The sequence below is a fragment of the Denticeps clupeoides genome, chromosome 3 (genome assembly GCF_900700375.1).
Source record: "Denticeps clupeoides chromosome 3, fDenClu1.1, whole genome shotgun sequence".
In the NCBI taxonomy this organism is placed as follows: domain Eukaryota; kingdom Metazoa; phylum Chordata; class Actinopteri; order Clupeiformes; family Denticipitidae; genus Denticeps; species Denticeps clupeoides.
The window spans coordinates 12,575,922-12,599,746 of NC_041709.1; the positions used below are offsets into that span (position 1 = coordinate 12,575,922).

At 45.8% G+C, this 23,825-nt stretch overlaps 1 protein-coding gene across 1 annotated transcript; it reads left to right on the forward strand.

The window, feature by feature from the left end:
• Window positions 1–225: 225 nt before the first annotated feature.
• Window positions 226–23,630, forward strand: tcf7l1a (transcription factor 7 like 1a). The gene is made up of 12 exons (XM_028973191.1): window positions 226–1,016; window positions 1,103–1,175; window positions 1,338–1,465; window positions 13,164–13,247; window positions 17,783–17,918; window positions 18,212–18,314; window positions 18,480–18,563; window positions 19,837–19,980; window positions 20,062–20,221; window positions 20,780–20,887; window positions 20,999–21,050; window positions 22,705–23,630. The coding sequence occupies exons 1-12, from the start codon at window positions 831–833 to the stop codon at window positions 23,193–23,195; spliced, it is 1,749 nt and encodes a 582-aa protein (XP_028829024.1). The 5' UTR covers window positions 226–830; the 3' UTR covers window positions 23,196–23,630.
• Window positions 23,631–23,825: the final 195 nt, after the last annotated feature.

Consider the following 23,825-nt stretch of genomic DNA (forward strand, 5'->3'; position numbering starts at 1 on the left):
CTTAAACAAATTCTCTGAAGCTCTGAAACAAATGACTGAGTTTTTTTCTTACAATTCACACGTCGATCGGGCAGTGCGTATGGGGCATTTTTTGATTGTTCGTTTTTATAATTCGTGTTGGAGCTCAGCGCGAAAGTGTGCGCTGTGCCTTTAAACCGCGCCGCGCGCGGTGTCGCGTTTCGGCGCAGGCCCCGCCCCCGCATGCTAATGAGGCGCGGTCCTTCCTTCCACCGCACTTCGTCCAACCAGGGCCCGAGTGGCGGAGCCGCGTTTCCCGCTGCGAGCGACACGGGAGCAGACGCGTAACCGGAGAGAATGGACGCGGAGCAGTAGGACGAATCCACAAGTGGTCGGTCGGAGAGCCCCGAAACTCCTGCTGCAGGACCAGCGAAACTTTTTTTTTTTCTTCCTTTCTTTTTCTTCTCACCACGTTTTGTTTTTTGTTTTTTTTTGCTTTGTTCGATAAATCTGCGGCTTGCTGGGGCGTCACGAAGAAGAAGAAGAAAAAAAGATGCACGCGTGGATTTTCACAGGATGAATCGTCTTTCTCCGTTCGCGCCTCCAGCAGAGCTGCTGTCCTGACAGCGCTCACCTAAACCCGAACAGTCTTTTCACCGCGGCCCCGCTGCCCACTCCGGCCATGGAACTGGGAGGGATGGCTGGTCTCTAATGTTCTCGGTGGGGATTTAACCCGGGAGGAGTGTACGCCGTCAGAAGACCGGAAGATATACATTCGCCTTTTAAAAATTGTAGATTTTAGAATAGATAAAGAAGAAAGAGTCGCTTTTTCTGGCGGGGGACCGGGCTGCGACTTGGAGAAGAAAAGAAAAATGCCGCAACTCAACGGTGGCGGAGGCGACGACCTGGGGGCGAACGACGAGCTCATCGCCTTCAAAGACGAAGGCGAGCAGGAGGAGAAAATCTCCGAAAACGTGTCGTCCGAGCGCGACCTGGACGACGTCAAGTCGTCGCTGGTGAACGAGTCCGAGAACAACAGCAGCTCCTCGGACTCCGAGGTAAACCCGCCCTCGTGGTGCCGATTTACCGCCTCGAAAAAAAAACATAATAAAAAAAAAAATTCTTGTTCTTCTCTACTTGTCAGCAAACAGACAGGCGCCCTCAGCCCAGGTCAGAAACGGAAAGTTACGAGAAGCACAGGGAGTACTTTGCCGAAGGTAAAAGCTCACTCTGCAACTTTTTTTTTTTTAAAAGTCCACTTGTTGCGCATTTCTTTTCATTGTTAATGTCGTCTCTCTTTTTTTTTTTTTGTCCTTGTCGTTTTGCTGCGTGCAACATTCTGCTCATTGTCCCCTCCCTCCCATCCCTTCAAAATAAAGCGCTGAGACGACAGCAAGATGGAGGATTTTTCAAGGGCCCCCCTTACCCCGGCTACCCGTTTCTGATGATCCCGGACCTCACCAGTCCCTACATCTCCAACGGCTCCTTATCGCCCAGCGCCAGGACGGTGAGTGTACTGAACGCACACTCGGCTCAGTCACTGACCTGTAACCCACGCTGAGATATTTACAGCCGCTGTCTCACACACACACACACATGCTTCAAGTTGTCAGCAGCGCGCCATGTCCCCTTCGAGTGGCCTCTTAAGGAGCCGCCGGCTTCCTTCTGTTCCTGTGCGGCTTGCGCGTGACACCCACCGGGCCGGCGTGGCGCGCGACACGTCAGCCGACCCTTGCGCTGGAGACGAGCCCGGGCGAACGTGACGCGCACCCGCGCAGCGTCGCGCCGCCCTGTACCTGCACCCGGCCTCTGACGTCCCGAGAGGACGTGGGCCATGTCGCAACCCTCTTCGTGCGCCGGTGGGCGTGAGATGATGTTCGCCCCCTCTTGCCCCCTTTCAGCACTTTGCAGCAATAATGGCCGATTTTTTTTTTTTTGTAGTAACACGGTAGTGACGTCCTTAAGACGGTTTACATGCCTGCAGACAGAGATTTGCGGTGGATAACGGCTCCTGCACAAGTGCACAATGCACCCGCTCTTCCTGGTCCCACAGTGGACGGGCTGTGTGCATTAAACACATTTAATACTTTTTTTGTTTTTTTCCTCGAAGCCTCGCTTAGCTTTTCGGGAAAAGAAACACACAGTGCAGGTGAGCCGTGACCAAAGAATGGAAAAAGTGTGGAAAAGGCGGATTTGGGGGGGTCCGTGTGCGTCCCAAGCGGACGAGATGAGCCGCGTTTGCCCATTAACCCGACAAACATTGCACGCGGCTCGACGCGGTGGAACAAATTGCTCGGGACGAGTGACGGCCGGAGGTGCGACGGCGTAGAAGGCGGCAGCTGGGCCCGAGCAGCCAAAAGAGTCTGTTGTCCCAACTGTGGGCCGAAGTGCGATGGTTTCTGTTGCCCTTTACCCCAGCTCGCGGGCTTCCTGTGGACAGCGGGCTTTTCTCACTTCTCATGCTGTGATAGACCAAACTGCTTCAGACGTTCCACTGCGCGTAAGATGACTGAAGGATCTTTATTCGCAGGCACGCCGGAGCTCGTCATATTCTCGTTAATATTTCAAAATGGCCTCTAAGCGAATAGCATACACGTGGCGTACAGTTCAAGCTGGCTGAGCTCATATTTTGTAAGTTTTTTTTAAAAAAGAATTTCAAACTAAATTCCTTCAATAATTTGCACGCATTCGTAAGCGACGCACCGTACTGCAGCAAGCCAGCCAGACCGTGGCTGTAGCAGGACTTTGTCAGGCTGTTGTTGCAGCATTGAAAAGCTAATGGGCTGTGCAGGTTTACCGAGTCCATTTACCCCAGCTGGCCAGGGAGCGTGGTAACCGTAACCTTAGGTCCGTAGCAATTACTGCTGAAGGAGTCTTTTCACTCCCACAGCCTCCTCATTTAGCTCATGCAAATGTGGCACTTCTTCACTGCTGCACTGCCAGCTTTCGCTCACTTTACTCTGCCGTGGTTTTGTTTTTATATATATATATATATATATATATATATATACACACACACACACACACACACACACACACACACACACACACACACACACTTTTTTGCGCATCTATAAATCGATGCATTGACTCAAGTCATAAATTATTGGTGCCGATGATCCCAGGGACCTGGCATCCTTGGGGTGTGGCCTGTCATATATTTAGCATCAGAAAACTTTATGAAATTTTTTTTTTTATCAACTAATATATTCAAAATGTAGCTGTTTGCTCTGTAGGCATGAGCAGATTAAGTATAAAATGTGTTGGAATGAACAATGCGACTCGCTCTCTCTCTCTCCACCTCTCCGTCTGTCCGTCTCGCCCCACTGCGATGGTATTTTAAGACCTCCGAGACAATATAAAGTAAACAGTGGAATTGTCCTGCGCACAGAGTGCCTCGTTTTACATAAACAAACAGTGCCGAGGAGAGCCGTCCTGTCAACAGGCCGGCCCTTTTCCACACACTCAGCACTCGGAGATAGGTGGGGGTCGGCCCCCCTCCGCCCGCCGCCGTCACCTCAGCCACAGAGGGGACATTGTCCAGGCGGGACGGCAGAGGAAGCCCCAGTGTTGCTGCGTGGATATTTGCACTAATGGCCGAGTCAACACGGCTTTTACATTTATATCCAGGTTTTATGTGTTATGGGAAGGGGAAACTAAACAGGGCTGCATTAGTTTACAGGTCTTTTTTTGGGGGGTCTGGAAGGGGGGGGGGGCAGTTCGCTGTGAATGTGCCGTCTTGTCTGGGGCCCCGGTTTTAAACTTTTGATTTGCACAGATAAAAAGATCTCCACGGTCATCTCCACCTCCTCTTTCGATTCAGTTTTTTTTTTTTTTACGCTGGGCACCCTTAGCCGAGTTTCCAGCTACGGCGTTGGTGTAATTGCAGTAAAGTGCAGGCCTCTCTCCTCCCCAAAAGGCAACAAATCAGACAGCGTTGATTATAGCGAACGTGGTGTTAAGAAGATTACACCCTCTAAAAAGGGGCAGTGGGACGCCTTTCGCGTGAGCCGGAGATTATATTTGCATACGAGATGGATCTTGGAGAGATGTAGAAATGCAACAGGAAGTACGGTAGGGAATGGAGGGGAGGGGTAAGCCTTATCTTGATTGTATGCGGGCCGCATATCAACAGTTTTTTTCATCCGTTTAACTGCTGGGATTAGCGTTCTCCGCAGAATCAGATGTCATGGCCGTAGCCAGAGGGATTTTATTTTATTTTTTTGTTCCTCTCCTGTGCGCGGTTAATACAGCGCTGCCGTTCGATGAATTGCACGCTGACCTCCGATTTGCCTCGGCGTGATTTGCGTCGCCGCATTAGCCTCCAGAGTGGCTTGGCTTGGTCCGGGGCAGTCAGCTGAAAGGGAAAAGTTCGGTGGCGAGAATGAAGTGGTTTTTGTGCCGCGGGTCTGCTGAGGTCTGTGTTTATTCAGGCCCGTGCGTGAATGAAGTCAGAGTCTTGGCCCTGACTCTCCATTGATAAGGCTCCGCTGTTGGCCGGTGATAGGGACGGTTTTTGTGCTCGTCTTTCTGCCAACCCCGAGTGTGGCTGTTTGTGTTGTGCCCCCCCCCCTCTCCAAACACACACACACACTTTCTAAAAGAAAGTGCAACACTTGCTTGCAGCCGCACACTGACTTCATGCATCGCTCCATGCCAATAAAACTTGATTGTGCGGGGGGATAAAGTGAAGGCTTGTGGTGGTTGTGTTTTTTTGGGGGGGGACTTCAGGCTTCATCAGTCTGGTATTTTTAACAGCTGTTTTTGGTTATAGCCTTGCAGTCAGAGCTTCCTGGGGCCTCGGAAGGGGGGTGGGGTGGTGGTGGGGGGAGTTCGGGCGGAGGAGTTGTGGGAAAAAGTGGGGGGAATATATTTGCGCGGTTGGGGGGTGGGGGGTGGGAGATAGCGCCAAGCGGGCATAAAACGGGCATTAGCTTCTAAGCAAACGACTTGTGCCGGTGGTCTTATCGCTGCTGCACCACCGTGCTCACACAAAGATGGGCTCTGTGCCCATGGCACATCAGACAGGAAAGCATGTGATATCGCTGGAATCAAGAGTTTTTCCTATTGTGAGATTTGGAGGTGACCCAAATGCAAATATTTGCTTGCTTGAAATAAAAAAATGGAGATTTTTTCGCAGTGCACTTATTTTTCTTTGTAGTGATTTGGCAGATTAGTACAGATCGTATCAAATCTATAAAAAAGGCCAACTAGACGTATTCATTCAGGCCAGGGTGGCACAACTTAAAATGTGTACCAATTTGTATTAATTGAGATTTTAATTATATTGACCTCACACCTATTTTGTTCAGAAATTTGGATAAATAGTAATGTCATGATGTCATGAAGTATGATCTAGAAGTCATCAATGCCAATATCTGATTGATTAACATTGCAATTGATTGTAAATTGCTAATTAGCCATAGCACTGCATTCAAATTTTATTAACATATGGAAATAATGGACTGATTGGCCAGTCGTACAATTAGTTGTTCACTCTTAAGTCTCTAATCCCTAATTACACTTTCTTTCCAGCAGACAGTGTTCATTTTGACCTGTTGTCCCTTTAATGAGGGTTTCAGTGGGGTAATTTTGCAGGAGATTATGGTTTGTGTGAGGATTTAAGGTACTTTATGACCGCGAAGCATCCAAAAAAACAAAATGTTGATAATGAATGTAAATATTTTTCCACATTGATGCATTTAATGTTCATTCATGCATCTGTGCAGTCATATTCCAAATGTTCCCTCTAATCATTAGAAATCCTGCGCCACATCCATGTCACCTTTTGTTAAATGACAGTAATAGGCTGTGTTTTGTATGGTAATAATGACGGTGTCTGTATTGTTACGATGCCTGTGTGGATCAGGCCCGGGTCCGGACATCAGCAAGCGGTGAGCCCCTTTGTGGGCAGGGTCTGGGGGTGGCCAGGGAGCCCTGGTTCTCGTGTGAAATGAGGGGTGTTCTATAGTGACTCTTGGCCGAGGCAACTGGGAGTGTATGGGAGTGTTTATGAATAGGAGCCTTTTAGGAGTTCAGTATAGCCTGAAAGGCTGAACAAAAGCCTGGAGGGTGGTGACTGAGCGCAACACGGCCAAGCCCGAGAATACTTTTCTTTGCACAGTCAATCTTATAATCCTTGGCCTTCGCCTTGCCTCATGCATTTATTGTAAAACGGCTGTAATGAGTCACACAAATCTTAAAGGAGAAGGAAAACAAAATCTCTGAAGATATTTAGACGAATTAAAATATTTCTGCAAGTTTCTGTCCTGCCGTGAGTAATTTGTAACTTTGGGGGTGGTGTGTGTGTGTGTGTGTGCGTGTGTGTGGTGGGAGGGGGGTGTCACCCATATCCCACTTCACTTGTTCTACAGTGAAGGGCATCTTGAAGCATTGTTTCAGTCGTCGGGGTGAAAGGTCAAGGTTCAGGGCCTGTCGACGTGACTTGCAGAGGAGTGGGCAGCGCGGTGCTCGAGAGGGGAGAGGAGAAGGGGGGTGGGGGTGGGGTGCAGCATCTCTTTCTAGGGCTGGAGGCCTTTCCCATCTCCCTTGTACAAATTCTCCTTAGGGGTTGATTTTAAGCTGTCAGACAGCGCTCACAAAACACTGCGGGGACGACCCCCCTCCCTCACACAGCCTCTGCACACACACACACACACACACACACACACAATCCTTTTCAGGATGGTGGTCTGTGGCGTGATGATTAATTAGAAAAGAAGAACAAAAAAGTGCTCCAGTTCTCTCCTCGCAGACATTCATTCACTGCCACAGTCTCGCACATTCAGATTGCTGAAGTGGAAGTGACATAACTGTTGGCACAAAGGGGCGGCCGAGCGATTGGCGGAGGAGCGTGCATTGTGTGTCATCGGGGGGCCTGCCACAGACGCGGCAGCGGGAGGAAAAACTTATTTTGACCGCCGCTGGTGCGCCCGTGGTCGCATGATGTGCAGCCTTTTCTCTCTTTTTATTTCCACCCCATTCTTGCTCCTCTGGTTAGTGCGAGTTTATTTCTTATCCAGCTGGACCTTGTCGGTCAAGGCATGAGATGCCCCTCCCCTCTCGCAGCTGCAGCTTGGACCCAGAGGCGCAGAGAAGGCCCAGAGAAAACCCCCAGAGCTTTTCTCCCCCATTTCTCCAGATGAGTACTTCATTGTGATGGAGGCAGCAGATTTTTCTCCCTCCTTTCCAAAGTTGAGAACCACGTTCTTCTGTTATATCTTGTATGAAGACACGCTGCAACACTGCTGCAAATGCTCTCGTCCATTATACACTAATGTTGGAAAGTTGAAATTAGTTTTTATTTCTGTAGGTCCAGATCGCCTTTGTGTTGAATGTTGACCCTCGATTCTCTCATGAAGGCCTCCTGAAGAACCAGCCGAAGAAGGGAAGAAAAAAACTTGTGAAAAGCTCACAAACGCAGCACGCGTTCTCCTCCCCGCTCTTAACTACGCGCATGTGCTGCGCCCCCGGGCTGCAGCTGCAAGCAGTCAAATCTGGACTGTGTTATCCCATACGCCGTGATTTATAAATTGTTTCTCAGACCATAAATTCCCCACTGTAATTGCACTCCAGGAACACCCCCCCCCGTCCCACTCCACCTACCCTCCCACCACTCTCTCTCTGTCTTGCACCACCCACCCCACCCCCCCATTACCCCTACCCTTCCCCCCATACGTCTTTCACTCCTCAAACTTCATTACTCACACACACACACACACACACACACACACACGATTCAGCAGTGCATGGCCTGACACTAATTGTTTGCAGGAGGGAACTGGTTTGACAAGGTAGTTTTTCCCCCCCCTTCTTAATCTACTGGGTGGAGGGATATCGGGTGCAGTTTGGTTTTTGCGAAAAATAGACTGTAACCAGGCATTGTTACGTATCGCATAACTCTGCCTGTCCCCGTTGGCTTCTTTTCCCTCTCTCTCTCTCTTTCTCTCTCTCTCGCTCTATGTTTTGTACGAGCAGGACGGGGTTGGTCTCCTATAAACGGGGCAGATTTATGGGAGGCTGATGACACTGCAGAGATTGCTGGGGGTATTTGGAAGACTTATCGGTAGCTTTTCCACTTTCGTTTGTTCGTTTTTTTAATCGTGAGTGCGGTCCCTCCCCTACTCCTTCGTCCTGGCTGCTCTCATGCTGCGCTGGGTTCAGTTTTTTTGTGTCTTAGACACACGCCATGACAGCCTCTTAAAACTACGTCCTGTGACACCTTGAAGTTCTGTCTTGGCATCCAACCATGTACACGTCAGATGCTAACACTATTACTCATTTTGGAAAGGTTAGCCGAAACAAGTTTATAGTCAATTGCTGCCTAGTCCCACCTCACGACATGCATTCGTTTGTTAACATGCACGATACTGTAATGCGGCTCAGTGTGGCTCGCTCGATTTTAAATGACCATCCGCCGTTGTACTAACAGTTCAACGCCATAAAATGAATCGCAATGAAATTTCCCTCAGGGTGCCGATAAGCCTGAAACTCTCTGTTTCAGGTGGAGGATGTGAGATATCTTCTTCTTCTGGCTCAGAAACCAGGGGGTGCGGGGCGTGGTGAGGTCTCTAGCTGTCCCTTTTCCTTTCCTCTTTCCTTTAGTGTGCTTTAAAGATGTATACAAAGTTGTTCAGTTGTTTTATTGATATAAATTGGATGTGGAGGGGGGGGGGTAACTTGAGCAGTGTGTGTGTGTGTGTGTGTGTGGATTGGGGGTGTCCACAGAGCACAATAAGATCTTTGTTGTCATTAGAGGATTCTAGACAAGGAAGGCCTTAAGCCCGTCTGTTTCGCTGGAGTCTTTATTTGTCTGTAAACCATTTTGTCTGTTTAATATTCATTAACGACCACATTAAAACCCACCCGTCGCAGAAAATTCTACCCCATGTTGACTGAAAGTGCAAGTTGTTCCTCGTATAGCCGGAAAGTAGTCGCTTTGTTTTGGCAGTCTGTGACTGGACAAAATGACCCGCAACTACAGCAGTCTCTTGCGTTTTTTTTTTTGATGGACGGTGAAGTTTGTCCTGTCGCTGGTGTAGCCTTTCATTTCAGTGCTGTAACCAGACACCAGAATACTGAAAAGTGCACAACTGACTTGTAATTGAGTGTAAGAGGGGCTGCTGCCCCTCGTGCTGCACAGCACAATTCTTTCCAGGCGTCTTATTACTTTCTTGTGGTCCTAATTATGTGTTCAGTTTTATTTGACCTACCGTTTTGTCTTGCAGCACAATAGCTGGCTTTTTCCTGTGTGTTTGTGAGTATTGTTCTGGACGTACGGATGGATTGTGCATTAAGTATTTTTGGATGGTATTTTGTTACAGTTTTGCATTTGTACTTTTTCCAGAAACTTCCTTATCATTATTTTGTGTCGATGCATCTATGAACAATGTTAAATATTCTATACAAATGTGCCTTAAAAGTGTATTACATTATTAAGTTAATGTGAGTTTTATTAAGCATTTAAATCTGTTCATGCAAAATACTGGGTTTATCAGGTTGTAACACAGCATGTTCTCCTTAATATCCTTCATACTTTTCTCCTCTGTGGTCATGAAATATGTATCAAATTGAACAATCACCATATATTAGGTATTCCACATCAATTTTAGAGCTAAACATATCCAGATTGTGGAGTGTTCAGCGTCGATTTGGGGTCGAACTGCGAATCTCAAAATCACTCTGCTGGTTTGGACGTCGGTGACCCTTGCTGCCGTTTTTTCTGCCTCTTTCTTTCCGATGCTCTTTACATACTTTGCTGGCTTACCAAGGGCCTCTGTGCTGGTCCTAAATGGACCACAATGCCATGGAAACCCTCCGTCTCTGGAGGGCTGACCTTTGAACCAGTTCTTTAAGTAGGCTGTGAATGAAGGAGTGGTGTTATCAGCGAGGGCTCAAAAGTATCCAAGGGAACTTGGGGGAAGCGCCTGTCAGTCATGAGTCTCTCCTTTTGATACTGAAACTGTGACGGCTGTTGGCCGCCTGAAAGTGGCACCGTCGTGCAAAAAAGGTCCCTATTGCACTGATCCGAGTGATACAGGAGTAAAAATCCGGAAAAACAACAGTTCACCTCTGGTCTGTTTAAGGCGATTGTTAGAATGATAATTTTCTATATTATATTCCATTGTCTTGTTATTGGCAGTGCTTGTTGCAACAAAGCCTCACTCAGTACTTGCGTAATATACTCTGCATCATGACATGAATTAAAGTATTAATCCCGCTGTTTTACCGCTTGGATCGCGGATTCTGCAACATTAGGCCTTTTGTCAAATTGGCAGACTATTTTTCTTCATTTTTACGGGCTAATATGATTATGTTTGTCAATAGGGTTGTGTGGAGCTGTTGTGAAAGCTTTTACTTGTTTCCTCATTAAGAACCTGCCCTCATTAATACTCATTGTTGCAAATGACGGGACTTTTCATTTAATTTTTTTTTGTGTGTCCTTCCCGTTGACTGGGTCATGTCACTGCAAACTATTTGGTGGATGTACCTCTTTTTTTTTTTTGGCTAAATAAATACTGCAGTCCACCTCAGGACAGCTCACCGCCCCTCTCCTCTGCCCCACTCCTATCATATTAATTTCTAATTAGCATAATGTGGGGTGTCGTTTGTGCTGGGATTGTTTACCTAATTATTGGGAACTCGCACATCACTAAACAAACAAATGGGCTGAATGGCGGCCTGGTGGGAGGGAGAGATGGCGGCTGTATGGGCCATTGTGTCTCCGCTGCCGCCTGAAAAAAGCAGAGCAGCAAGAGGCGTCACCCGCCTCAATAAACAGCCCAGGTGAGCTGGAACTTTCTGGCTGCTCTCCTGCATGGCCCATAGGCATACATGTAGGTAATCTGAGGCCTTTGTGTGGCTAAACTGCTCATATTGTGAGCAGGTAATGTATTCTTTTATGGCTGGGCCCAACTTGCTCAGACTGTTTTTTTTTTTTTTTTTGGGGAGGGGGGTGTATGGAGAAAGACCACTGCTGCTTGAAAAGGAACAGTGGGGAGTGATTTAGCCTTACAGTGAGTGATTGACGTGTCCTTGTTGGCTTCACCCCATGTCCCCCCCCCTTAGGATTGGCACTCTTTTAGAGGTCAAGTGTGTTACTAGCCAGCGTGCAATCTGCTGATAGGTTTAAATCCTCAGGTTTTTTTTCTTTTTAAGAAAACCTCAGTGTGTGTTTGTTAGGATGGTGGCACTAATAATTATCCCTTGTGTAATTTTATATTAACACATATTAACCTGCCGGGTCAACACGCCGGCTCATTTGTTAGTGTGTGTAAGCAACTGTTGTTGACTGCACCTGTAGCAATGCAGGACGACGCCCAAGTCAAGACGTATGAAGAGGGATTTGTATTTTCTAAAGAACTCTGTCAACTCTTGTGATTTACTGTGGCGAGCTGCACAGGAATGGGGTCAAGTTGTTGTGTGGAAATATTCTCTTCTAATGTCGAGTTTCTTCCCAAATTCCTTCTTCATTTGCAAAAGGGTCACATGGGAATGGAGGAACAGTGTCCCTGACCAGATTACGAGGTCAAGGTCTTTGGGTTTAAATCAACAACTTTAAGCCTGCCCTTTAGAGCTTCTTATTTCGAACTGTTTGATATTCCTTCATACATCGTTTTCCACATCAAATTTGTCGAACTGCACTGTGCTTGAAAGTGTATGTTTGTTTGTTCACCTTTCATCATTCATCACATGTAAGATATTTAATGGGCAAACGTGGGTACATTTTTTGTGACTCTCTTAACTGTCTCGCATTGCTGAAACCGAACTCTTAGAGATTCGGAGTTGGGTTGCAGCCCATTTTGCCAAATCCATGCAACGTCCGTGATCCGTTCCTACAGGCGTTGGAAGGTGTAGGGTTTTAGTGCAGTAAGCTATACAATGGCCAGCGTGTACACCATCCCTCCATTTGCGCTGTAACAATGCCAGGGTTTGCTAGAGAAACATTTCTACCCTCTCAACAGCCCCCCCACCCCCCACGTCTCCACAGTAATCCATGATGTCTTTTCCATTTTTAAACCTCGGGACCCAAGCTTCCTTCCTCGCTACCATCCCGCTCATGTTACATGCAGTCTCGGGGACGCAGGCCTCACTTTCAGGGATTTTGAATCCAATAAACAGTTTGGGGGACCTTCTTGTTTTCTTAAAGTGACGCTTGAGTTTAAAACATTAACATGCAGTTTGCCAATAAGTGCTTGCAACACGTTATTACAACATGTTATTACTGCTCTTATACTGCTGGTCTCTGTGTTATGATTTTTATTCTCAAATTGACCTAAAACTAATAATAAGTTTTTCTGCTGTTAGTTTTTGAGCTAATGTGATATTATAGTTTGTAGTAAGGCTCACTTTGCTCATTTTTACAAATTATGTTTTTTACGAAACTTGGACTCGCAAAGGATCTGGAGTGCCGAAAAACATCACACCCTGACAGATGTGTTGAGAACAATGAGCACTTAAGAATAAGTCGTCCACTCAGTCTCTCCCGCCCCGTCTAGCCACATTTCTCTCCCTCTCTTGTCAAACACTCTGTTATTTCGTGTGCAAGTGAAAACTCACAACTGACCCACAGGGGCCATGATTCGGCCCGTGGGTTCGACTGGCAATCCACCCACCCCCTGCTTTCCTGTTCTCGCAGTACCTTTACTACACTTCCTCCCAGCTGTTCCTATCCTGCCACTTCACGTTTTTCAGCCTTGTCACTGGCTCTAGTGAGCGTGATCTCTTTTTCCTGTATTTATCGGTGGGACTACAGAATCAAGGCCTTCACTAGAGCGAAGGATTAATAATTCCACGACCCCACAGCTAAATGGGGACACATACAGAATAGACTAAATAATAGGATTTAGGATAAAGGGGCCCAGCTTAATGTTCTTTCATGCCGTGGATTGCACAATTAACACCAGGACAGTCTTTTATTCATGGGTGCTAGAACAAACACTCAAGAAAAAAAGAACAAAAGTTTCGCTTGCAATTACAAATCAAGTCAATTCAAGTTCTTAAATTAAATATAAATTATATTGTATTAAAGGGTTTGTAACGGTGCTAATGCAACATGAATGTCCTATGCTCTTCTCCATTGGCCTGACTATCTAATGAAATGGAGAAAATAAAACATTTATTTTCGGAATTGGAACATTCAGTCAGTCGTCACTGAATCGTTACCACTCAAGTTCTCATAGCTTTTCTCTTTATTTTCTCCCCAGTACTTACATATGAAATGGCCTCTCCTCGACGTCCCTGGACCCGCATCGCTCAAAGACTCCAGATCACCCACCCCTGGGCATTTAGTAAGTCTCTTCTGCTATTGGTTCTCTATGTCAAGCTGTTGTGAAAGAACTTTTCTGCTCGTCCTTCACAGCGCGGTACAGACACCTTTTTTATCTTTCTAAACAGCATTTATTCAGAAATGTGAAATAAATTGTGCCTTGCTGGATTCCAGACGTTTCAGCTCGAACTGAGTCGGAGGAAATAGACGCCATCAAGGCTGTGAATCTGTGAAATCTGACAGAAAGAGGGCAAGAGAGAGAGAGATGCCACAGAATCTCTGTTTAATTTTGCCCAGTCAGGCATCGGGCTTTTAGCCGTAGCCCTGCTGAGGCAGAGGGCTTAGGCCTGTCGCTCAGATTGTCAACAAGCAGAAGACTTATTTTCACACCCCTCACCACAGCTTCCCCGCCCCTTCTTACAGCTCATGCGACCCAACTCTTGACCTACATCACCCCCTCCAGACACCATGGCGGAGAGCCTCAGGAATGCAAATGGCGACTAATCCATTCCGGAGACACTTTTTTCCCCCTCACTTTCCCTTAAAAAAAATGTGCCTGTGCCGTTGTGACAAAGTGATCATTGACTCTGTTCAGAGTGGGCAGATTACTGCGTTTGCTCAGGAGATTTCTAACTGGCACTGCGGGTCACCAGAGTCTGGATGGCAAATCCAATTTAGAGTTTTGATTACAACAAGAGCTGACCCTTGCAGTAACCCCCGCAACACACACTGGGATTGTGCCAGAACACAGCTCTCACTGTCACAGCTTTCACTTTCCTGCCCTAATATACTGCTGTTGTGAAATGCGCGCTTATTAAATTACGACACTGCGGCCAAACGCTGCGCCGTGGCCTGCGGACATGCCGCCAGGGCTGCAGTTCACAAAGCCGAGGAAGCGGGGACTTCTGCCATCGAGGAGGTTCCTTGCCTCTGGAGCGCCGTGAGCCACCAGGAAATTGAAAAACAAAGCCGCAAGAACGTTAATGCCTTGCGCGAGTGCCACTGCTGCACAAGGGGGCTTATAAGAAGACATGTTTCTAACGGGCGTCCACTCCAAATCACTCCAAAATGTCCAAATCAGACATTTTGGTTCTGCGTGTGCACAGATTGGGTCCAGAAGGCGCACATGCTAATGGGGTGAGCCGGAACGGTCCGAACGGCTCTATTATTCAGGAGACAGGTTTGTTTAGCATTCGGTTGGCATCCTCTGGGCAGCTTGCTTATGATGAGTGGGGAAGGGGGTAGGCGGCGATGGGATGCCCAGCATCCAGAGCGATGCCGGGGCCATGAATAATACATCAAAGAGCGTGCGGGGGCAGGTGATGCGCGGCATTGGGAAAACGCGGCCATGTCAGCGGTGTGATGGGTGCCGGACGTACACCACCTCCAGACTTCAGACGCTCTGCCGGGTCCGCTCAGTGCTGTTGGAAAGGGCTAATTGAGTCTGACGACTTGGGCCAAGGTCTGGTCGTGGCGTGATGTGCAGTCTCTGAATTTAATAGAGGGAATTTTGATGAGAAAGTGTGTTTTCATCCTGTGATGGACTGGTTCCCTGTCCCGGTTGATCCCTCCTTGTATCTGTAGGCTCAGGCACCCCAGTGATCTGGTGCATTACTAGAAAATTAGTTGGCGGATTGCTGGAATTCATTTCGAGATGAATTATCTATTAATGACCACATTAGCTTGGGAAGATGTTTTCTGGAGACATAACTTAAACATTTATTTAACATTTTTATAACTGTGATTAATTATCTGATTATTTTCCCTAGCCTTAAAACCAGACATATGTAGAAATATTTTTTTCTGTATGAGGCTTTGCATATCAGTTATGATATTGGCAGAGGATTTTAGGGACATTCAGATAATTTATTTGCTTTTTCAATGAGACAGTGTAGTTTTGCTAGTGCTTTATTATTCCTTTTACTTGTTAATCAGCTGCTGGCTTCTCTAAAAAGCCATAAATCACTATGAACATTCATCTGTATCTTTGTCAGTATCAGGCCTTCGCACCTCCTGTGTTCGATATTTGGTATTCAGATATCAATTTGAAGTAATGTTTCTTCTAACATGTCATGACTTTCTAATGGCAAAGGAGAGATCGCAGGAGTACAAATCACAATCACAAGGAACATTGTGACGGATTGGAGGTCCACCCAAACGAGCGTGAATGGCATGATTTACTCACTTGATTGTGGTTAAGCGGCGCTCTGAGAAACATAGTGTGCTCTTTGCGGGAAAAAGGGACTTCTCGTTACAGCCAAGCAGATCTTCAGCTCATTTTCAAGAATCTGATTTACAAACAGCCGATTCACTGTTTGTCTAAATTGACAATTGGGAGTTTGTCAGCATGGGAAAGAGAGATTGGAAAATGTGCCTTTTTAAAGTCATTACGTGATGGTTGTCATGTGCTTTTACTTCAACCAATCCTGAGCTTACCATTCAAAGTGGCATGTAGCAGTTTCATTTGTTGATGACACAGCAGTTGAAAACCCAAAGTCCTGTCAGATATCACAGTGATTGCTGATGTGCAGTTGTCCTTTACTGCCATCATGTGATATACTGATTAAATTGGGGTGGCGCTTTTTATCGATGGGAGTCGTGAGTAGTTTTGTTGTTGTACTTCCTGGTATTAATCCAGTGTTGCTCCAGTTTCATTGATGGTTCTGCATGCCCTTGGCGAAGAGAAAATGTCTGTTGAGTTTCTCAGAATGTTCTGGGACTATGTACATGTAGATGATTGAATAACTTCATCATTACCTTTTTATAGTGTTTTTTTTGCTAATATTGTGTAGATGACTCGTGTGCTAGCAGAACAGTCCTGACCTCTGATGGTGTCCTGTGGTATCTGGTGTTACACTTTTAAATATTTGTGATTAAATTGATCAAATTTATTTTATACTTGCCCCTGGCCTTGGCTTAGACGCTGAATTGCCAGGATTTGCTCTGCCCTCTGTAGGGGGTCATGTGTGATTCACACCTTAAACAATGGCCGCCATCAGGAAATGTTCACTAAATATTACTCTAGCACTGGTATGCAGTATTAACCTTAAAATGTGTCACGTGTTGTGTTCGCAAACCCTACATTTCAAAGTGGTGAAACACTTTTATTAGACTAGCCGGCAAATCCTGGCGCGGCTGTGGCCATACGTGGTGGAGCTGAGAGCGGTGGGGTTAAAAACAGCCTGCATGGTCCCGTGAGTGTTGAAACGGATCCTTGGGATTCCTCGAGTCTCCAGCCCCTGTCCAGTGCGTTTGGCATGGCAGCGAGCCTGGCTGGCGGGAGCCTGCTCTGTGGGTGTTGGTGTCGGCAGCGGAGGCTTACGAAACAGGCCGAGTGTTGACACAGCAGAGATTCTTGGCACCAGGGAAAGTAGGGGAGAGGGGGGAGGAAGCCGCTCGACTCGCCATTTGCCCCGGCTGGAGGACGCTGTCTCGGTCTCAGCACACTGTAAGTACACAGCTACGAGGCTTGGAGGAAAAGTGCGACTTTTCGCACTCCTTTTTTGAGCCACGCTGACCTTTTGGTTGGCTGTAGTGTCCTGTAGAATCATGAGATACGGTGGCGTGGCGGCAAGTGATACGGCAGCAGACGGTTCCGTTAGCGGACATGCGCAAACCGCCGAAGGTAGCCGGGAGAAGCGGGGCAGTGAGAGTTGAAGGAGGAGCCGTGGCATGCCAGAGATCTGGATCTCTGTTTGGACTGCTCGAGACGGGAGCCAGGGCAGCTCAATAAAGGCCTTGTTCCTGTTTGCAAGCTCAGTGGTTGGAGCAGAGGTCAAGCCCACAGCCTACGTAGAGGTGGGGGAAGGTTATAGTGGAGGAAACAAGACTGCATTCTCACTGTGCTCTCCCATGTGACATCCTGAGCTAACAAGCACCCCATTCAATAGGCTGCGCCTCTGAACAGGGCCTTGTGAATGGACCTGACCATTATTATTAATATTAACGTCTGCGGTCGCTGCGCCGTATTAGCTGGGTGGGGGGCAATAATAAATGGACGACAGAAGGTGGAAAAAGGCACTTGTGTGGCCTTTAGATTAAAAGCCTGTTTTGCAAGCACTTCACTCGGAGTTGACATTTGGATAAAGGACAATCCCACTAGCTCCGTCCTTCTCGGCCCGGTATCCAAACTCTTATCTTATTTACTCCATTACCTGACGCAGGCAGGCTGAACATGTGCCAAAGGAGGTGTCCCTACATGTACGCCCATCACACGGGGTCCTCTTGCGATCTGCTGGAAGCCAGTGGGTGCTTTTTCGGGGTCAGAAACTGCAGATGTGCAAATGGCCAGAGTCGTACGCAGGCTTTAGGTGAGATCCCACTCTGAGCCCTTCGTTTAGCCCGCTGCCCAATGAATGTTGGTTTTTCGAGGAGAAGAAAGGAGTAAAGTAAACAGACTGGGCGAGGGCTATTGTTGGTGAGATGCACAGGCGCCACTCGTTTAAACCGAATGAGATCGAGGTCAAATGGATGTCTCCATTACTCGCCAACCTTTTGTTTCAGCTCTGTGCCTTAATTCTCTCTTCTTTTTTTCTACTCCGTTATTTCCCTGTGCAGTCCAACAAAGTCCCGGTGGTGCAGCACCCCCACCACGTCCACCCCCTCACTCCCCTCATCACCTACAGCAATGAACACTTTTCCCCCGGGACCCCTCCCTCACACCTGTCCCCGGAGATCTTGGATCCCAAAACAGGTATGAAGTGTCCCTCGTTCTCAGGCTTGCACCAGTTGACATCACACTGGGACATTTTGGATACAACAGTATCACATAGTTGTCGAATATTTACACTGCACCGCAATAAATATGAGCATAACTCTTAAGTACCATTGCAAGTAGTGAATTTCATGTATAGCCTCTGATAAAACCGACCCCTCCCTACACTGTATATTTGTAGCGCCCACGAGGCTTCATGTAGAATAAGGCAGCAGTTGTGCTCTTTTATTTTCTCAGTTGCATTGATTTCATGTCTTATCTTGTGTGTCAAGGAATTCCAAGGACTCCCCACCCCTCTGAGCTCTCGCCCTATTACCCTCTTTCTCCCGGTGCCGTGGGGCAGATTGCTCACCCCCTGGGGTGGTTGGTTCCACAGTAAGTCTTTTTTGTTTTTGCCTACCCCCACCCTGGCTTCTGGTGGCATTTCGCTGTCGCCCTGTCAGCAATTTTGACAGATTTCCACATCAGCACTCTTACAGTGAGCAAAATAGCAGGTCTGTGTGCAGGATCTGAGCAGCACCCCTTCTTCTCCATTCATAGGCAGGGCCAACACATGTACTCCATACCTCCGGGCGGCTTCAGACACCCCTACCCAGCACTGGCCATGAATCCCTCCATGTCTAGGTAAGTAAGAAGAGCGCACAAGCCTTTTCCTTTGCACCCTCTTTAGTGCCTCAGTTCTCAACGGATAAAACCGAGCAGGGTGAAAAATAATCAAGTCAAACATTGTTTTGGTTTGTTTTTTTAGATGAAAGTTTTTTTGTCTCACTTATATTTACAAATTCTGTTTTTTTTTTTTTTTTTTAAAGAATTCCTGTCTGGAATTACTTTTGTTGCACCTTTTGTCTCTCATCATCATGGATAACAAAAAATTAAGCCTTTTGAAGTGATTTCTTTTCCTCTTCGGCCACCTTCCCTCCTGTGACTTTGAACCCGTTAGATTGTCATGTTCCGATTAAAGGTTCCTGTAATCAATAGGGGTTCAGTTCTCACATCAATAAAGCAAGAGGGAGAATAATTAGAATTTAACGCCAGAGTTTCAAAGTCAGAGAGATAGAAAGAGATTTTCTTTTTCAAAGGTTATTTAATAGATTTAATAGTGCCATTTGTGCAGGTGTTAAATTGGTTTAACGTAATATTCACAAAAATATGTCTGTAAATGCCTTGACTTGCATGAAACAATGCAAACTGACTTTTTTACTCACCTACAAATTGGGTTAATCCCCGAAGCGCCTGTGGTATGGACCGTCTCAAGAGTCCATGGCGGGTGTCCATTCCAAACACTCGACCCAGTTTAAACCGGCAGGACAAAAACTGCTGCTAAACACAGTTATTTTTGTGAGTACTAGATATAGAGGGCTATATGAGGGAACAGGTAATGAAGCATCTCCCAAATTACCATGTGTGTGTTTATGTGTATGTGTATGGCTCGACGTATGTGCAGCCAACATCACAGACCTATGTTTTTACCATAAATGGTCCATTTTTTTGCTCATACTTGGAATAATGTATTCCCGTTTTAACATTTTTGTGAAATGTCTAACCGCTGGAAAGAGGATTGTGAATTTTTTCCCCCTCTCAGGTTACAAAATGCAGGGTAGAGTTTATATTAAGTTTAAATTAAGCTCATTTTTGAGTTTATAAGAGTTTATATTAAGCTCATTTTTGAGTTTATAAGAGTTTATATTAAGCTCATTTTTGATAGTTGGCCCCTGAGGAGGACATTTACAACACAATTCGCAGCAACGCCTTAAATACGTAAATGCACAAATTTATCAATTAGTCTGTATTCAACTTTTCAATAAAGTTCATGCAAAGAGTCATTTTAAAGTAAAAATTTTATTTCCACAGCAGATTGCCACATTAAAGTTAATTTTGCACTTCTTCTTCTCAACAGCCTGGTATCCAGCCGTTTCTCACCCCACATGGTGCCCCACCCCACCCACAGCCTTCACCAGACGGGCATCCCTCACCCTGCCATTGTCTCACCCACCATCAAACAGGAGCCCAGCAGTGACACTGGCAGCCCTTCCGTGCATGGGTGAGTAGCCTGGCGATGGCACCCCTCCCCAGACCCTACTGCCCAGCTCCTTGTTAACATTACTACACTGTGTCTGCGCAGGAAACCCTCGGTCCCAGTCAAGAAGGACGAAGATAAGATACCACATATCAAGAAGCCCTTAAACGCCTTCATGCTCTACATGAAAGAGATGAGAGCCAAAGTGGTGGCTGAGTGCACTCTGAAAGAGAGCGCGGCCATCAACCAGATCCTCGGGAGACGGGTGAGCGCACAGCCTACTGCCTTTTTATTCCTGGCTGGAACGAGACAGAGATTGCGTTCTTCTGATAAGATGCAAATATTCATGCCAGTGGAGCTCCAGTACCAGGCGAGAAAATACTAGGTTTGTTTGAATTGTTATCTTAGAGAGGGAAAAAATGTCCTCCAAAATATTGGAAACTGTGGACATTTATTTTGCGTTTTGAAAAGGTAAATGTTTAATTAAATGAAACCCAAATGCAAAAGTTACTGGTCATAACCACACCTTTGGTTTAGGGAGTGTGGTTATGACCATCACCCCTGGTGTTCTCCAGAGGTCTTAACTATTTTAATACATTAATAAAATACATTTGCAGATCTGTTGTGGATATGTTGATATTTTAGGGCTTCTCAAGAAGTAACGCTTTTAGGAAGGCGGAAATTGCATTTACTGTAGGTCCTTACACAATAAATAGTAAACAATGTGTATGTTAATGTAGTGTGTAGTTTTGCATCATGTAAATGCTTTTCACTCACCTCTACATATGATAATGATGATGAAATGATTGAATTTGATTTGCAGTGGCATTCCCTGTCTCGTGAGGAACAGGCCAAGTATTATGAGTTGGCAAGGAAAGAGAGACAACTGCATTCTCAGCTCTATCCTGGCTGGTCGGCGCGGGACAACTATGTGAGTTCTGTTCTTTCTTCTCTGGCTTGACGAGACAGAGGCAGTCAAACATTTAGTACTTTTCTTCTTTTCCCAGTTTCAATTTGACTAAAGGTTATTTAACCTTTACAGGGAAAACGGAAAAAGAGGAAAAGAGAAAACAAGCCAGAGTCTGCACGTGAAGGTAGGTTGCATTCCTTCCTTTCGCTCAGTTTTTATCGGATCTCTAGACTAGGACTAGGGTTGCAATGATTAGAGATGGTAGTGGAACGATTATAGTCAGGGAAATAATCCCGGGTTTCACAATTATATTGATTTCTGATATTGATTTCACAACTGTATTAACATATATAAATCACACAAACACATTATATAAAGGTTTTGAACTTTAGAACCTAATTATTGCAGCTTTTCAGACAGTTAGGAAAATAAAATGTGTAATAAAAATAAAAGTAATCGCTGTACGCTTCTATAATTAGCACAGCTCATTTGTTGCTGACAAAATCCTTAAATTAAATGCAGTGACAACAAAAAAGAGAAAATCATTTTAAACCTATCTAGCTTTAACAATTCTAAAATTATTTCAAGTTGAAGTGCAAAAAAGCATGTTCACGTAGCAATCCAAAGAGGCTACAAAATTCGCACCTGTGTCTGGTCACCCCCCTTAATAAAATGAGACCCTATATTTCGTGGTCTGCAAACAAACGCTTTATGGGAGTTACTGTTTCAGGACCTATGCAAACATTTGAAATTCCTTTTTATGAGACTTCCAGAGACGAACACATAACACTTTTTATAGACAAATCAGTAGCCTACAACAGTACACGGCTAAATGTTTTACGGTTCTAAAAATAAAATTCTGGCAGTTTTAACTCTTGTCTTCGTTGTCCGTCATGATCCGTTTGGGATGTTTCGTGTGTGTTTCACTTTGTCCATGTGGGTCGCGCTATTCTTGATTCTGGTGGATTTTTTTTTTTTGCAATATTGGGGAATCTTAATCTCAACAAAGTCTGGTGGTGGTGGAAAAACCAAACTCTGAACTTTCCTGTGTTTTTCTTGTATAATTATTTCTGTCACCCAGAACATAATCTTTAATCAAGTTTAAAATGGGAGGAGCTGATGGGAGGAGCTTAACCACCCATGTGCATTAGTGGAGGCAATGTTTTGGATACCTGATTATTTCTGCCCATTATTTCTGTCATGCGAAAATGTCAAATCACAGACTATTTAATAAGTATTTATCTGCTGCTACTTCATATTTAAATATTGCACCTTGGCACCAATGTGGCAACACTGAACATAAGTTCCTGTCTCTGTTTACCCCCGATTCATGTCCTCATAATAAAACTTGTCTACGGCAGATTCAGGAGCTATTACGACTGCTTTGGAAATTCAATACCAAACAAACCAAACCAGATTATTAGTGCTTTCACCAGTGAATTTGGATTGACAAAGTAATGAATACAACATTTTATGACATTTAATTGTATAAATACGTGTTTTAGAAAACGTGCCTCTTAAGTGGCAAATTGTGGCAGATTTATAGCACTCTAAAACATTCACACCCTCCCCGTCGCCCACATAGAATTTGTAACCCCCCCCCTTCGGCCACAACTTTCTTCTGCAAGCTCTGCAAATGGCAAGGTGGTACAACATTCCTGAACAGCATCTTCTAAATATACTGCCTACATATTTATGGGGCTCTGGTGAGGTGTACAGATTTTCCGCTGTGTTTTCACCCATATATACGTGCCTGAGTCGTGTATGTATCAGTTAATGTAAATTTCAATGTTTGAACTAGGTTGAGTCTCTCAATGCTTTGTTTCCCTCTTTTGTAGATAAGTTCTCACCACAGAGCAAGAAGCAGTGTGGCTCGTATTTGTCATCAGAGAAAATGTGCGACAGTCCTACCTCCTCTCACAGCAGCATGCTGGACTCACCTGCCACGCCCTCAGCTGCCCTGGCGTCTCCAGCCGCTCCCGCCGCCACCCACTCGGAGCAGGCGCAGCCACTGTCCCTCACCACCAAACCCGAAGGCCGGGCTCACCACCATTTCCCCCTGCCGGGCAAGACTTCGGGCCACAGCTCTTCATCCTCAGCCTCTTCTTCCTCTTCCTCCTCCACCCCACCCTCCACCCACCCAAGCATCTCTCTCCACCTCGGCTCCACCAGTCAGCCCTCTGCCCTGCTGTCTCGGCCAATCCCCTTCACCACCTTGCCACCCTCCATGTTGTCTCCGCCCACCGCCTACCACCAGGCAGCTTTGCATTCCCATCATGCCCTGTTCCAGACACAGCCCCTCTCATTGGTAACCAAATCATCAGACTGAAGAATGAAAATATGGACTCTTTATATGTTTTACAGCTGTATATGCCTTTCATCTTTTTTAGATATTAGACCAAGTTTTTGAAACTGTATGAAAAGGAGTTATTATTGGTCAATATTTGACTACCGCTCTATTTTTGCTCTCTCTTTAAAACAAAGTGTATTTTTTGTAAATTTCTATACTTTTTCAACGGATTCCTTCAACGTACTACTTGTATAAAAATGTATAAAGTGTTTTTCTCTTTCTTTTTTTTCTTAAGAACAATACAATTTGTTTTAGTCCAGTTCTCTCTAATGGTAGTTAGGAGTTTAATTTTCATTCCAGATGTATGACTTTCATTACTTCTCATTATACTTTTGTGAATCTCACCCTTTCCCAAACTCTTGTGTGTGACTCTCCTAAGACTCCATAGATAATAAACCTCAAGTTATTTCTAAAGGCTCCATTGTGTTGTTTTGGTGAGGACGCTTCATGTGATTGTGACATGATTGCCGAATCGCTGCACTGCACTGACCTGGCATTACAGCGTCTGACTGCCCGCATTAATCAAATCAGCCGGCCCGATTCAGCCTTGTGGTTTTAATAAATCTACCATCCCAGGTTTTGTGGCTTTTACAGCATGGCAGTGTAGTG

Coding starts and splice junctions, on each gene's coding strand:
- tcf7l1a (XM_028973191.1), top strand. CDS start 831: ATGCCGCAACTCAACGGTGGCGGAGGCGACGACCTGGGGGCGAACGAC. Junction 1,176..1,337: donor CAGGGAGTACTTTGCCGAAG/GTAAAAGCTCAC, acceptor TTCAAAATAAAG/CGCTGAGACGACAGCAAGAT. Junction 20,222..20,779: donor ACCAGATCCTCGGGAGACGG/GTGAGCGCACAG, acceptor TTTGATTTGCAG/TGGCATTCCCTGTCTCGTGA.